The following is a 12,957-nucleotide window of genomic DNA, read 5'->3' on the forward strand; positions in this document are numbered from 1 at the left end:
TGTGTGTGTGTGTGTGTATTCATGTGCATGTTATGTATGTGCATATGGATGCCAGAAGAAAACCACAGCTGCTATTCTGTAATGTCCACCTTGATTTTGCAGACTGGGTCTTCCAATGGTGTGGCTTGCCAAGTGGGAAAGACCAATTGGTGAGTTATTCCAAGGCATTCCCATTATCTCTGTCACTCCTGACCTGGGATAATAAGCACATACCATTAAGTTTAACTTTTAGAATGTGAATTCTAGGGGGCAAATTTCTGTACTCATATTCGTAGGTCAAGAACTTCAAAAACTGACTTATTTCCCAAACTATGTAACATGATTTCATTATTCCACCACTTAGTAAGATGAAAAATTAGAGTAATTTTTAGTACAAGTACAATTTTAAAATCAAAAAATGTATTAGATAAATGTAGTAACATAACTTTAAAAATATTTATTTATTTATTTATTTATTTATTTATTTATTTATTTATTCTTTCTCTCATTTACCCTCTGTTTCCCCCTGAGGAGGTGGGGTCCTCCTGGATAATCCCTCCACTACCTTGGTATTTCATGTCTGAGAGGCTAGTTGCATCACCATGAGGCCTGACAAGGCAGCCCATCTAGTAGAACATATTCCACATACAGGCAACAGCTTTTTAGGTTGTTTCCATTCCAGTTGTTTGGGACTCACATGAAGGCCAACCTGCAAGCACATCATTTACATATGAACAGGAAGGCCTAGGTACAGCATCTGTATATTTTGGTTGGTGGTTAAGACTCTGAGAGCCCCATTATCTTGTCTACAGGAAATGCAGGCATGGAGGATGGAGCAGAGACTGAGGGAATGACCAACCAATAAGTGGCCCAACTTGAGACCCATCCCATGGGCAAGCACCAGTTCCTAACACTATTATTGATAGTCTGTTATGCTTGCAGACAGAAGCATGTTGTCTTCTGAGAGGATAGACCCAGAAGTTGATTCAGACAGAAACAAACTCCCACAGCCCAACAGTGGATGGAGTTTGGTGACTCTTATGGAAGAATAGGAGAAAGGATTGTAGGTCCTGAAGGGATAGGAATTGCAGAGGATGACCAAAAGTGAAACATAACTCTTGATGGAAGAGAGTTCAGATTACAAAGATTTCAAAGGTATAAGTTACTGAAGCCGAATATGATTTTTGCCCAAGTGTATAGATCTAATAAATAGGGATATACATGTTCAACACTGCTGACAGGTGTATATAATAGATCTATTGAGGACAATCTGCCACTGATTTCAAAATCACTTGAGTGAGTCATAGTTCTTATTCTTTTAACAGATCCCAAATGACCAATGGAAGAAAAGAATCAGACTGTTATGCCCGAGTTTCTCTTCCTTGGCATTACAGATAATCTCCATCAGAAGATTGTCATCTTCATCATCTTTTTCTTTGTTTATCTTGTCACCCTTGGTGGTAATGTGGGGATGATAATTCTCATATGGTTGGACCCCAGGCTGCACACACCTATGTACTTTTTTCTTAGCCACCTGTCCTTTGTAGATGTGTGCTCCTCTTCTTCCATAGCTCCCAAGATGTTGTGTGACATTTTTGCAGGGAACAGAGCCATCTCTTTCGTGGGCTGTGCAACACAGATGTGGTTCTTTGGTCTCTTTGTGGCAACTGAATGCTTTCTCCTGGCTGCCATGGCATATGATCGGTATGCAGCCATCTGTAAGCCATTGCTGTATACACTTATTATGTCTCCACATCTCTGTGTGTTGTTGGTTATTGGGCCTTATGCCATTGCTCTTATAAGTACAATGACACATACAACTTTGACCTTTTGCTTACCATTCTGTGGTCCATATATTATCAACCACTTTTTCTGTGACATTTCCCCATTGCTGTCTCTAGCATGTACTGATACCCAGATCAATAAGTTGGTGCTTTTTGTCTTGGCTGGAGCAGTAGGTGTGCTCAGTGGTCTGATCATCCTGGTGTCCTATGTCTGTATCTTAAAGGCAATTTTGAAGATTCAGACAGCCAATGGAAGACGAAAAGCCTTCTCAACCTGTTCCTCTCACTTGGCAACTGTCTTTATCCTCTATGGAACACTCTTCTTCATCTATGTTCGACCCAATGCCAGTTCCTCCTTGAATATTAATAAAGTGATCTCCTTATTTTACACTGTGGTGATCCCCATGTTGAATCCCCTCATCTACAGCTTGAGGAACAAAGAGGTGAAAGATGCATTCAGGAGAACTTTGGAGAAGAAGCACTTCCCAATAGGTGCTTAAGATAGAATTCTCTCTGTGACATATTTATGTTATGAGGGCGAAATATAAGGCAAAGACCACTGAGTGATAACTAGAGGCTGCAAAGAGTGATCGTTCTTCCTGATCACAAACTATTTCACAATCTTGTGGCAGAACTACCACTTGTGTGCTGGGAATTGAATCAAGACTCTCTGGAAGAGTAGAGAGTTTTCTGAACTGCTGGGCCACCTCTCCAGTACCCCATAGTATTGTGTTTTGGAAAAAGAATTTGAAGGTGGCTTTCAAAATACCTCAAAAAATAAGATTCTGTAAAATTTGCTACTTCTCTTTCAAATGGAATGTAATGAGCTGCAATATATCATTTACCTTAAAGAATATTTTGAGTGTTCCTGTCTCTTTATATTCCTTTCATTCTGTCTTTGTCTTTGTCTCTCTCTCCGTCTTTCTTCTCTGTTCCTGTCTGTCTATCTCTCTGTTTCTCTGTCTCTGTCTGTCTGTCTGTCTCTCTTTTGCTAGTGTGTGTGTAAGTGTATGTGTGTGTGTGTGTGTGTAGGCATATGCATACCATGGTACACATGTGGAGTTCAGAAGACTTTTCAGCCTTTATATTTTACCTTGTTAGATACAGACTCTCTTGTTGTTGATCCCTCCACACACTGAGCTGGCTAGCCCACCAGCTTCTAGAAAATTTTCTGGCTGTGCTCCACATCTTTTTGTAAAGTCAATTAGGTTATAGATGTGAACTACATAGCAGTCTTTAGATGGGTCCTAGGGATCTAAAATCTGAACCTTAAGTTTGCATAGCAAGCACTTTAATGTTTGAACTATTTCTACCTCTGAAAGAACGTCTTCTTTTTTTTTTTTTTTTAAAGATTTATTTATTTATAGTATGAAAGTACACTGTAGCTGTCTTTGGACACTCCAGAAGAGGGAGTCAGATCTCATTATGAATGGTTGTGAGCCACCATGTGGTTGCTGGGATTTGAACTCAGGACCTTTGGAAGAGCAGTCGGTGCTCTTAACCATTGAGCCATCTCTCCAGCCCCCAAAAGAACATCTTCTTAACAGACTTTTACAGGTCCTATCTTCACAGAAACAAATATCCTTAACTCTATTATCAAGTCTTACTTATGCTATCACATCTTGGCAGCACCTACAATTTTGGCCTTTAAGAATGTATCACACTAAATATAAAATTGGAGCAAAAATATCTATACGCATCTTATAAGTTCACTGAGAGTTGTATATACAATACTACCATTGAACCACATGCTAATATGTTAGTTTCAAGAGTACAAATATGCCACCAGTTTTATGCTGGCCTATTTTCTTTTACTTTTTAAAATAAAATATAAAAATGGATTTTTAAAAATTATTTAGCTGTGGTCATTTATTAGTCATTAGAAACTTGAGATCTTGCTAGTTTTAAGTAACTCTCTGAAGGAGAAAACAAATAAAATCAATATCTTATAGTGTTTTTGCTTTTCTGTGGTGGTAGATGCTTTTTCCTCATTCATTTTTGCTAGTGTATGAAATGTGTGGCCCACGACAATTCTCCTCTGTCCAGTGTATCTGAAGGAAGCTAGAAGTTGTGCACCAGCTCTACAGGGTCTACTTCAGTAAGACCATTTTTTTTCTTTGTAGGTAAAGGGAGACTGCAGTTTATCAGAAAAGGGGGGAGTTGTTTATTTGCTTATTTTTGTCTACTGTTTGTTTTTTGTAAAGCAAGACTTTTCAGCAGAGCTATCAAACTTCTCTAACTCTTCCATAGATACCATTTCTTAGTGTTCAAATCTTTCACAGACCTAAGCTGTTTTTTTCTTTTTACCTTCCTCCTCTCCTTCTCCTCCTCCTCCTTCTTCTACTCCTCCTCCTCCTTCCTCCTCCTCCTTCTTCTACTCCTCCTCCTTCCTCCTCTCCTTCTCCTCCTCCTTCTTCTACTCCTCCTCCTTCTCATCCTCCTCTTCCTCCTCCTCCTCCTCCTCATCTTCTCCTTCTCCTTCTCCTTTCTTCTTCTTCTTCTTCTTCTTCTTCTTCTTCTTCTTCTTCTTCTTCTTCTTCTTCTTCTTCTTCTTCTTCTTCTTCTTCTTCTTCTTCTCCTTCTTCTTCTTCTTCTTCTTCTTCTTCTTCTTCTTCTTCTTCTTCTTCTTCTTCTTCTTCTTCTTCTTCTTCTTCTTCTTCTTCTTCTTCTTCTTCTTCTTCTTCTTCTTCTTCTTTGTCTTTTCCTCTTCTTTGTCTTCTTACTCTGCCTCTCAGGGTGTAGCTCTGGCTGTCCTTAGACTCACTAATTAGAGGAGGCTGGCCTTGAACTCATAGAGATCTGTCTGCCTCTGCCCCCCTAGTTCTAAGATTAAGGCATGCACCAGCAAGCCTAGTTTTTTCTCCCTAATCTTTGATATGAGACTTACAGATACTGTGAATTCAGCTTCTTTGTTGTCATTCTTCTCATCACCTTTTTTCCTCAGGCTTTTCTTTCAAGTTGTCTGGTCATTGATATAAGGCTTGTTCTTCCTTATCTGATTTTAAGTTAGCTAAGATACCTTTTTTTGTTTTTTGTTTTTGTTTTTTTTTTTTGTTTTTTTGAGACATGGTTTCCCCTGGCTGTCCCGGAACTCACTCTGTAGACGAGGCTGGCCTCGAACTCAGAAATCTGCCTGCCTCTGTCTCCCAATTGCTGGAATTAAAGGCATGCACCACCACTGCCTGGCGCTAAGATTCTTTTTAAAAGATGTACTTTTAGCCAACTTATCTATGAAAAAGTCTCAAAATCATTGAACATGTTAAAAAACCATGATTGAAACCACAATAAGAGATCACCTCACTAACTAACATTGATTATTAAATAAAAGATGAAAAAAGTCTCACTGAATGACAACAAGGCTGTGATAAACCAAACAGCCAAAAGGTAAAGTATTGAAATTACCACACCTACTCATGTACTCCAGTAAAGTCTGCAATATCAGGGTTAAAAGCCTGAAAACAGACAAGCAGCATTATGACTTCAAAGGGAGTTTGTGCCTCCTGGGTATTCAGTCAATCCTTCACATCTCCTAACTCAGATGTGTTCCAGATTAGTCTTTCCAATTGTCAACACACCTTCTTATTCAGGCATAAAGGTGCCCCAAGAAATGATTTGTAAATGGCTAAAAAAGGGTGTTGTTCCCTGGCCAGCACAATGTTCCAATATATCCTAATTTATTACCAAGCTGTCCTTAGCTTGGAATTTCTCACAAGGAAGCTGCCTTATCAGATAGGATGTCCTCAGAGTTAGCAACAGAGGTCAGGCACCATTGCTTACTGTTAACATAGTTAGAATTCTGAGGTCAGTCCCACAGAATACAGGACTGTTTTACATACCAGAGAGTAATCAAAGGGCTTCCCTCACTTAATGGCATTTTCAGGAACTGCTAGATTGGAACTTCCTGGTGCTTCCCTCCAACAGACAGAGAGAATTAGCATGGGAATACCAAAATAGCCCTAGCGGGGAGGGCACCACTGCTCTTCACACCTGGATGCCTGATCATACTGACCTTGATGTAACCATCACTTGCCTACGTGACTTTTGTCATTCATCCTGTTTTCTATACACTATTTAAGCCTGGTTTTCATTTTGTGCAAGAACTTAGATGGACTAGGATATAGACTTAGATTCATTCATTCAGACTCAAGCTTCGAGCCTCATGCAGTCTGCAGCCCCCTGGGCCCAGAGAGCTTGGGCCCCGGGGGGGGCGGTGGTGGTGGTGCTGCGCCTGTCTAGAAGAGATGGCTGCTTTAGACCCAGTGTGTTTCAGGTGGTCTCAGATATACCTCAACTGCTGAGCTGCCAGATTTTCATTTCTCTTTTGTAATGACTATAAAAGTCTGATGACATTTTTGAGAAATACATTCAGACTCAGCACTTCCATGTGTTGTCTCTGCCATCATTTCTTCGCCTACACCTTGTCAACCTGACTAGAACTCTGTTCTCCCGTGGGCTGAGGGAGGCCCAGACCAGACTGGTCAGCCTGGGGCATAAAGTCAATATAGAAACATTGTGGCAGTGGTTCAAAATGGAAATAGAAATGACATAAAATCCATCCATATCATAGTGGGTACATATCTAAAGGGCATGATGAAACTAAGATGTAAGATCTGCACATGCTCTTGATTACAATACTACTAACAATTACCCAATTAGCATATCATCGTCAGTGTGGATCAACAAACAAATAAGAAAATATTGTTTATACACACAATATAATAATAGTCAGCCATTGAAACCATTAAATCCTTACATTCATGACATGTTTAGAGTCAAATAACAATCAATATATCCTTTAACTTTTTATAAAGCATTTTTTATTAGATATTTTCTTTATTTGCATTTCAAATATTCTCCCATTTCCTGGTTTCCCCCTCTGAAAAAAAAACCCTTATTCCCTCCCTGCTCCCCCTACTCACGAACCCACCCTATTCTGCTTCCTGGTCCTGGCACTCCCCTACACTGGGGCATAGAGCCTTCACAGGACCAAGGACCTCTCTCCCCACTAATGACTGACTAGGCCATCCTCTGCTACATATGCAGCTAGAGCCCTGAGTCCCACCATATATACTCTTTTGTTGGTGGTTTAGTGCCTGGGAGCTCTGGGGGTACTGGTTAGATTATATTGTTGTTCCTCCTATGGGGCTGCAAACTCATTCAGCTCCTTGGGTTCTTTCTTGAGCTCTTTTATTAGGGACCCTCTGCTCAGTCTAATGGATGGCTCTGAGCCTCCACTTCTGTATTAGTTGGGCACTGGGAAAGCCTCTTAGGGGACAGCTATATCAGGCTCCTGTCAGCCTGTACTTGTTGGCATACAAAATAGTTTCTGGGTTTGGTGATTGCATATGGGAAGGATTCCCAGGTGAGGCAGTCTCTGGATTGTCCTTCCTTCAGTCTCTGCTCCACACTTTTTCTCTGCTACTCCTCCCATGGGTATTTTGATCCCACTTCTAAGAAGGATTGAAGTATCCACACTTTGGTCTTCCTTCTACTTGGGTTTCTTGTGGCTTTTGGATTGTACTTTGTGTATTCTGAGTTTCTGGGCTAATATCCACTTATCATTGAGTACATACCATGTGTGTTTGTGATTGTGTTACCTCATTCAGAATGATATTCTCCAGATCCATTTATTTTCCTAAGAATTTCATAAATTCATTGTTTTTAATAGCTGAGTAATACTCCATTTTTAAAATATACCACATTTTCTATATCCATTCCTCTGCTGAGGGACATCTGGGTTATTTCCAGCTTCTAGTTATTATAAATAATTCTGCTATGAACATAGTGGAACATGTGTCCTTATTGCATGCTGGAGTTATCTTGTGTGTATATGCCCAGAAGTAGTGTTGCTGGGTCCTCCAGTAGTTCTATGTCCAATTTTCTGAGGAAGTGCCAAACTGATTTCCAGAGTGGTTGTACTAGCTTGCAATCCCACGAACAATGAAGGAGTGTTCCTCTTTCTCCACAACATTGTCAACATCTGCTATCACCTGAATTTTTGATCCTAGCCATTCTGACTGGTGTGAGGTAAAATCTCAGGGTTGTTTTTATTTGCATTTCCCCGATGACTAAGGATGTTGGACATTTTTGTAGGTGCTTATCAGCCATTTGATATTCCTCTGTTGAGAATTCTTTGTTTTGCTCTGTACCCCATTTTTAACAGGCTTATTTGGTTCTCTGGAGTCTAACTTCTTGAAATTTTTGTATATATTGGATATTAGCCCGCTATCAGATATAGGATTGGTAAAGATCTTTTCCCAATCTGTTGGTTGTCGTTTTGTTCTATTGACAGTGTTCTTTGCCTTACAGAAGCTTTCCAATTTTATGGAATTCCCATTTGTCAATTCTTGGTATTAGAGCATAATCTATTGGTGTTATGTTCAGAAAAATTTCCCCTGTGCCCATGTGCTTGAGCCTCTTCCCCATTTTCTTTTCTATTAGTTTCATTGTATCTGGTTTTACGTGGAGGTCCTTGATCCACGTGGACTTGAGTTTTGTACAAGGAGATAAGAATGGGTCAATTTGCATTCTTCTACATGCTGACCATCAATTGAGTCAGCACCATTTGTTGAAAATGCTGTCTTTTCTACACTGTATGGTTTTAGCTCCTTTGTCAAAGATCAGGTGACCATAGGTGTGTGGATTCATTTCTGGGTCTTCAATTCTATTCCACTCATATACCTGCCTGTCACTGTACCAAAGCCATGCATTTTTTATAGCACAATTGCTCTGTAGTACAGCTTAAGGTCAGTGATGGTGATTTTGCCAGAAGTTCTTTGATTCTTGAGAATAGTTTTCTCTATCCTATGTTTGGTGTTATTCCAGATGAATTTACAAATTGATCTTTCTAGCTCTGTGAAAAATTGAGTTGGAATTTTGATGGGTATTGCATTGAATTTGTAGATTGCTTGTTGGCAAGATGGCCATTTTTACTATATTAATCCTGCCAATCCATGAGCATAGAAGATCTTTCCATCTTCTGAGATCTTCTTTGATTTCTTTCTTCAGAGACTAGAAGTTTTTGTTATACAGATCTTTTGCTTGCTTAGAAGGTATTTTATATTATTTGTGACTATTGTGAAGGGTTCCCTAATTTCTTTCTAAACCTGTTTATCCTTTGTGTAGAGGAAGGCCACTGATTTGTTTGAGTTAATTTTATATCCAGCTACTTTGCTGACGTTGTTTATCAGGTTTAGGAGCTCTCTGGTGGAATTTTTGAGTCACTTAAGTATACTATCATATCATCAGCAAAGAGTGATAATTTGACTTCTTCCTTTCCGATTCGTATCCCTTTGATCACCTTTAGTCTAATTGCTTTGGCTGTGACTTCAAGTACAATATTGAATAGGTAGGGAGAGAGTGGGCAGCCTTGTCTAGTCCCTGATTTGAGTGGGATTGCTTCAAGTTTCTCTCCATTTAGTTTGATGTTGGCTACTGATATGCTGTATATTGCTTTTACTATGTTTAGGTACGGGCCTTGTATTTCTGACATTTCTAAGACTTTTATCATGAAAAGGCTTTGGATTTGGTCAAAAGCTTTCTCAGCATCTAATGAAAAGATCATGTGGGTTTTTTTGAGTTTGTTTAAATAATGGATTATGTTGATGGATTTCTGTATATTAATCATCCCTGCATCCCTGGGATGAAGCCTACTTGATCATGATGGATGATTGATATGTTCTTGGATTCAGTTTGCAAGAATTTTATGGAGTATTTGTGCATCAATAGAGGAAATTGGTCTGAAGTTCTCTTACTTCTTTGGGTTTTTGTGTGGTTTGTGTACCAGAGTAATTGTGGCTTCATAGAACGAATTGGGTAGTATACCTTCTGTTTCTAGTTTAATGAATGTTGATGGAGTATTGGTATTAGGTCTTCTTTGAAGGTCTGATCGAATTTTTCACTAAACTCGTCTGACTTTTGGCTTTTCTGGTTGGGAGACTATTAATGACAGCTTTTATTTCCTTAGGGTATATGGGATTGTTTAAATCATTTATCTGATCTTTATTTAACTTTTGTACCTGGTATCTGACCAGAAAATTGTCCATTTCATCTAGGTTTTCCAGTTTTGTTGAGTATAGGTTTTTGTAGTAGGATCTGATGATTTTTTTTATTTCCTCAGTTTCTGTTGTTATGTCTCCCATTTCATTTCTGATTTTGTTAATTAGGATACTGTCTCTGTGCCCTCTAGTTAGTCTGGCTAAGGGTTTATCTATTTTGTTCAACCAATATATCCTAGTAAAATATAATTAAAAGTAAAAAAATAAAAGAGGGATATCTTGATAAAGAGATCTCATGGAGAAAGAAACACATGTGTATATAACATATATACATGCAGAATTTTGTCAAAAAATTGTTTCTCTGTGATAAGACACATTTATAGAATAATAACCAAATGATGCTGAAATCATGTTAATTTTGCCTCTTCAGGTGTATGTAAGCCTTTGAGGCTTTAATTCTTTGGGGATATGGTTCTGAATTATTGTTTGCTTCCCGAATGAGTTCTCTTATTGTGTACAGTATGTGAATCAGGGATTATCTTTTCATGTTCTCAATGGGAAGTATATTTTCTTAACTAAGTGCCTAGAATCTCTCAAGAGAGGGTTACTAACATGCAAGGTGTTTAGTCATTCTTTCTTTCATAAAATGGACATAGGTGTTGAAGCTGTTAAAGGTAATACATAAAGAAGTGAGTACATTACAGTTTGGAGTATGGGATGTGTTTGAAATATGGAAGAGAAACATTAGTATACATCTGTACTTTGAAACTTCCCATTGTGGATTATCTCAAGGGCTCAGGCTTAAGTATTTTGTTCACATTGTCATAAGACTAAATCATGGTATGTGTGGAGTTTTCTGAATTGATCTACCTGGATTTTGAAAAATTATGCAAGATATTTTGAATACAAATGTTCAGTACTGAGATTTTAAGTGTCTCATATTTTTCCTTCATAAAGGAGAACAAAATGTGGTTATTTTGGAATGTTATATAATAATTAAATAGAACCAATCATTCTACAATTTATGCATGTGTCAAAACATCACCTTGTTAATGCAAATGTAAAACTTTCATTACCATTTACAATATAAATTCTCTACTGTAGTAATTTTATTAATATGTTCTAGAGGAAAGGTAAGATCACATTAGACATGATGGGTGTAAATATTTTCACTCCACAGAAGATTTAAAAATCACATTTAAATGAACACATAAATAAAACTTAAATAGATAACTAGTGATTTGCAACAAAATATAAGAGGAGGATATTATATTATCCTTTATGCTCACAAAATACTTAGCTGTAAATGGATGACTAAAACATTCAGCCACATATAATGATTGTAATAAAAATTGGGATTAAAAAAATTGGGATTAGTTTGTTACTGCACAATGCATTATGCTAGTAGACTTGATATTATAAGAAATAGTTTATGTCACTATCAAGTATTTAAAATTATATAGTAAGCTAGAAAATTATGGATTATATGTTGCTACATTTTTGTTTATTCAAGAAGGAACATAATTGATTCTTATAAATAATTTTTAATGTAAATCATACTATGTAATCATATTGTTATATAAATCTGAAATGGCTTAGACTTTCTTAACTGAGTCACTTATAATATTGTCTTGAACACTTATAATTTATAATTTATTATTTTATATATGTTATTACTATAGTTTATTTTTCAGGAATGATGAGAGTTTATACAAAATATATGAAAATATATAGTGGAATCTTAGTTTCCACTATAATATTGAATGTCAGATCTCATAATCTCAGAGGATGAAACTCTCATGTTTATCATATTCTTTTGTTAAAGTTATACAACTTTCCTTTCATTTCTTTTTGCATCTAAGATTATTGATTTTTCATGTCCCCTTTAAGTGGTATCTACCTTATGGCTTATATATATTTTTCTTTTTAAGGAGGCCCTTTATGAATATGAACAACTTCATCTTAAAACACATTTAAAATGTTATTGTATAATTAATGTCATGTAATTTAAATCATATGCCTAGACAGTTCTTAGGAGTTACAGAATCTAAGCATATAAAGGCTAACTTGCCAAAAATTTGTAGACTATTTATAGAACTACCAGGAAACAGAATTTAAACATACTGCCAGGTACAAGAATATTGTCCTACTATCTGTTACAAACCTGCCTAATTTTTAAATTCATTTGTAATTTCTGGTGATAATTTGTAATAAAAGAGCACACTTTGCCTCATAGCAGAACTGAACTGACAATGGATGAAAAGAATGAGACCACAGTGAGCGAGTTTCTATTTCTGGGCCTCACGAATCATCTCTATCAGAAGATTGTACTTTTCATCATGCTCCTCTTTGTTTATCTTGTTACAGTTGGGGGCAACTTGGGTATGATCACTCTAATATGGGCGGACTCCAGGCTCCATACACCTATGTACTTTTTTCTTAGCCATTTGTCTTTTGTAGATATGTGTTCCTCTTCTTCCGTAGCTCCTAGGATGCTGTATGATATATTTACAGAGAAAAAAGCCATCTCCTTTGTTGGTTGTGCTGTACAGTTATGGTTTGCTGGTCTTTTTGTGGGAACTGAATGTTTTCTTCTTGCTGCCATGGCATATGATCGGTATACAGCCATCTGTAAGCCCTTACTGTATACTCTAATCATGTCCAAGAGGGTCTGTGCACAGTTTATCATAGGACCTTATCTTCTGGCTGCTATAAACATCTCAACTCATACAACCTTGACATTTTGCTTACCGTTCTGTGGTCCCAATACCATCAACCATTTCTTCTGTGATATTTCCCCAATGCTTTCCTTAGCATGTGCTGACTCCTCCATCAACAAGATAGTGCTTTTTGTCTTGGATGGAATAATAGGTGTGCTTAGTGGTCTGATCATCACAGTCTCCTACATCTGTATTTTGATGGCCATCTTGAAGATCCATACCACTCATGGGAGGATAAAAGCCTTCTCTACTTGTTCCTCTCACTTGTCAGCTGTCTCTATCCTGTATGGAACTTTGTTTTTCATCTATGTTCGACCTAGTACAAATTCTTCACTGAATACCAATAAAGTTATTTCTCTATTTTATACTGTCATGATTCCCATGCTGAACCCCCTGATCTACAGCTTGAGAAACAAGGAGGTGAAAGATGCATTGAGAAGAAAAGTACGAAGGAAACATTTTTCAAGAGATTGGTAA

At 37.6% G+C, this 12,957-nt stretch overlaps 2 protein-coding genes across 2 annotated transcripts; both read left to right on the forward strand.

Annotated features, from left to right (window-relative positions):
* Positions 1 to 1,298: 1,298 nt before the first annotated feature.
* On the forward strand, positions 1,299 to 2,340 carry LOC116092055 (olfactory receptor 998-like). Its single transcript, XM_031373415.1, has one exon. The coding sequence runs from the start codon at positions 1,319 to 1,321 to the stop codon at positions 2,261 to 2,263; it is 945 nt and encodes a 314-aa protein (XP_031229275.1). The 5' UTR covers positions 1,299 to 1,318; the 3' UTR covers positions 2,264 to 2,340.
* Positions 2,341 to 12,012: 9,672 nt separating this feature from the next.
* On the forward strand, positions 12,013 to 12,957 carry LOC116092056 (olfactory receptor 998-like). Its single transcript, XM_031373416.1, has one exon. It carries the CDS (start codon positions 12,013 to 12,015, stop codon positions 12,955 to 12,957), a length of 945 nt encoding a protein of 314 aa, XP_031229276.1.

Source organism: Mastomys coucha, unplaced genomic scaffold (assembly GCF_008632895.1).
Source record: "Mastomys coucha isolate ucsf_1 unplaced genomic scaffold, UCSF_Mcou_1 pScaffold15, whole genome shotgun sequence".
Taxonomy (NCBI): Eukaryota; Metazoa; Chordata; class Mammalia; order Rodentia; family Muridae; genus Mastomys; species Mastomys coucha.

Excerpts from the sequence above, each read along its gene's own strand:
- LOC116092055 (XM_031373415.1), top strand. The coding sequence starts at position 1,319 with ATGGAAGAAAAGAATCAGACTGTTATGCCCGAGTTTCTCTTCCTTGGC.
- LOC116092056 (XM_031373416.1), top strand. The coding sequence starts at position 12,013 with ATGGATGAAAAGAATGAGACCACAGTGAGCGAGTTTCTATTTCTGGGC.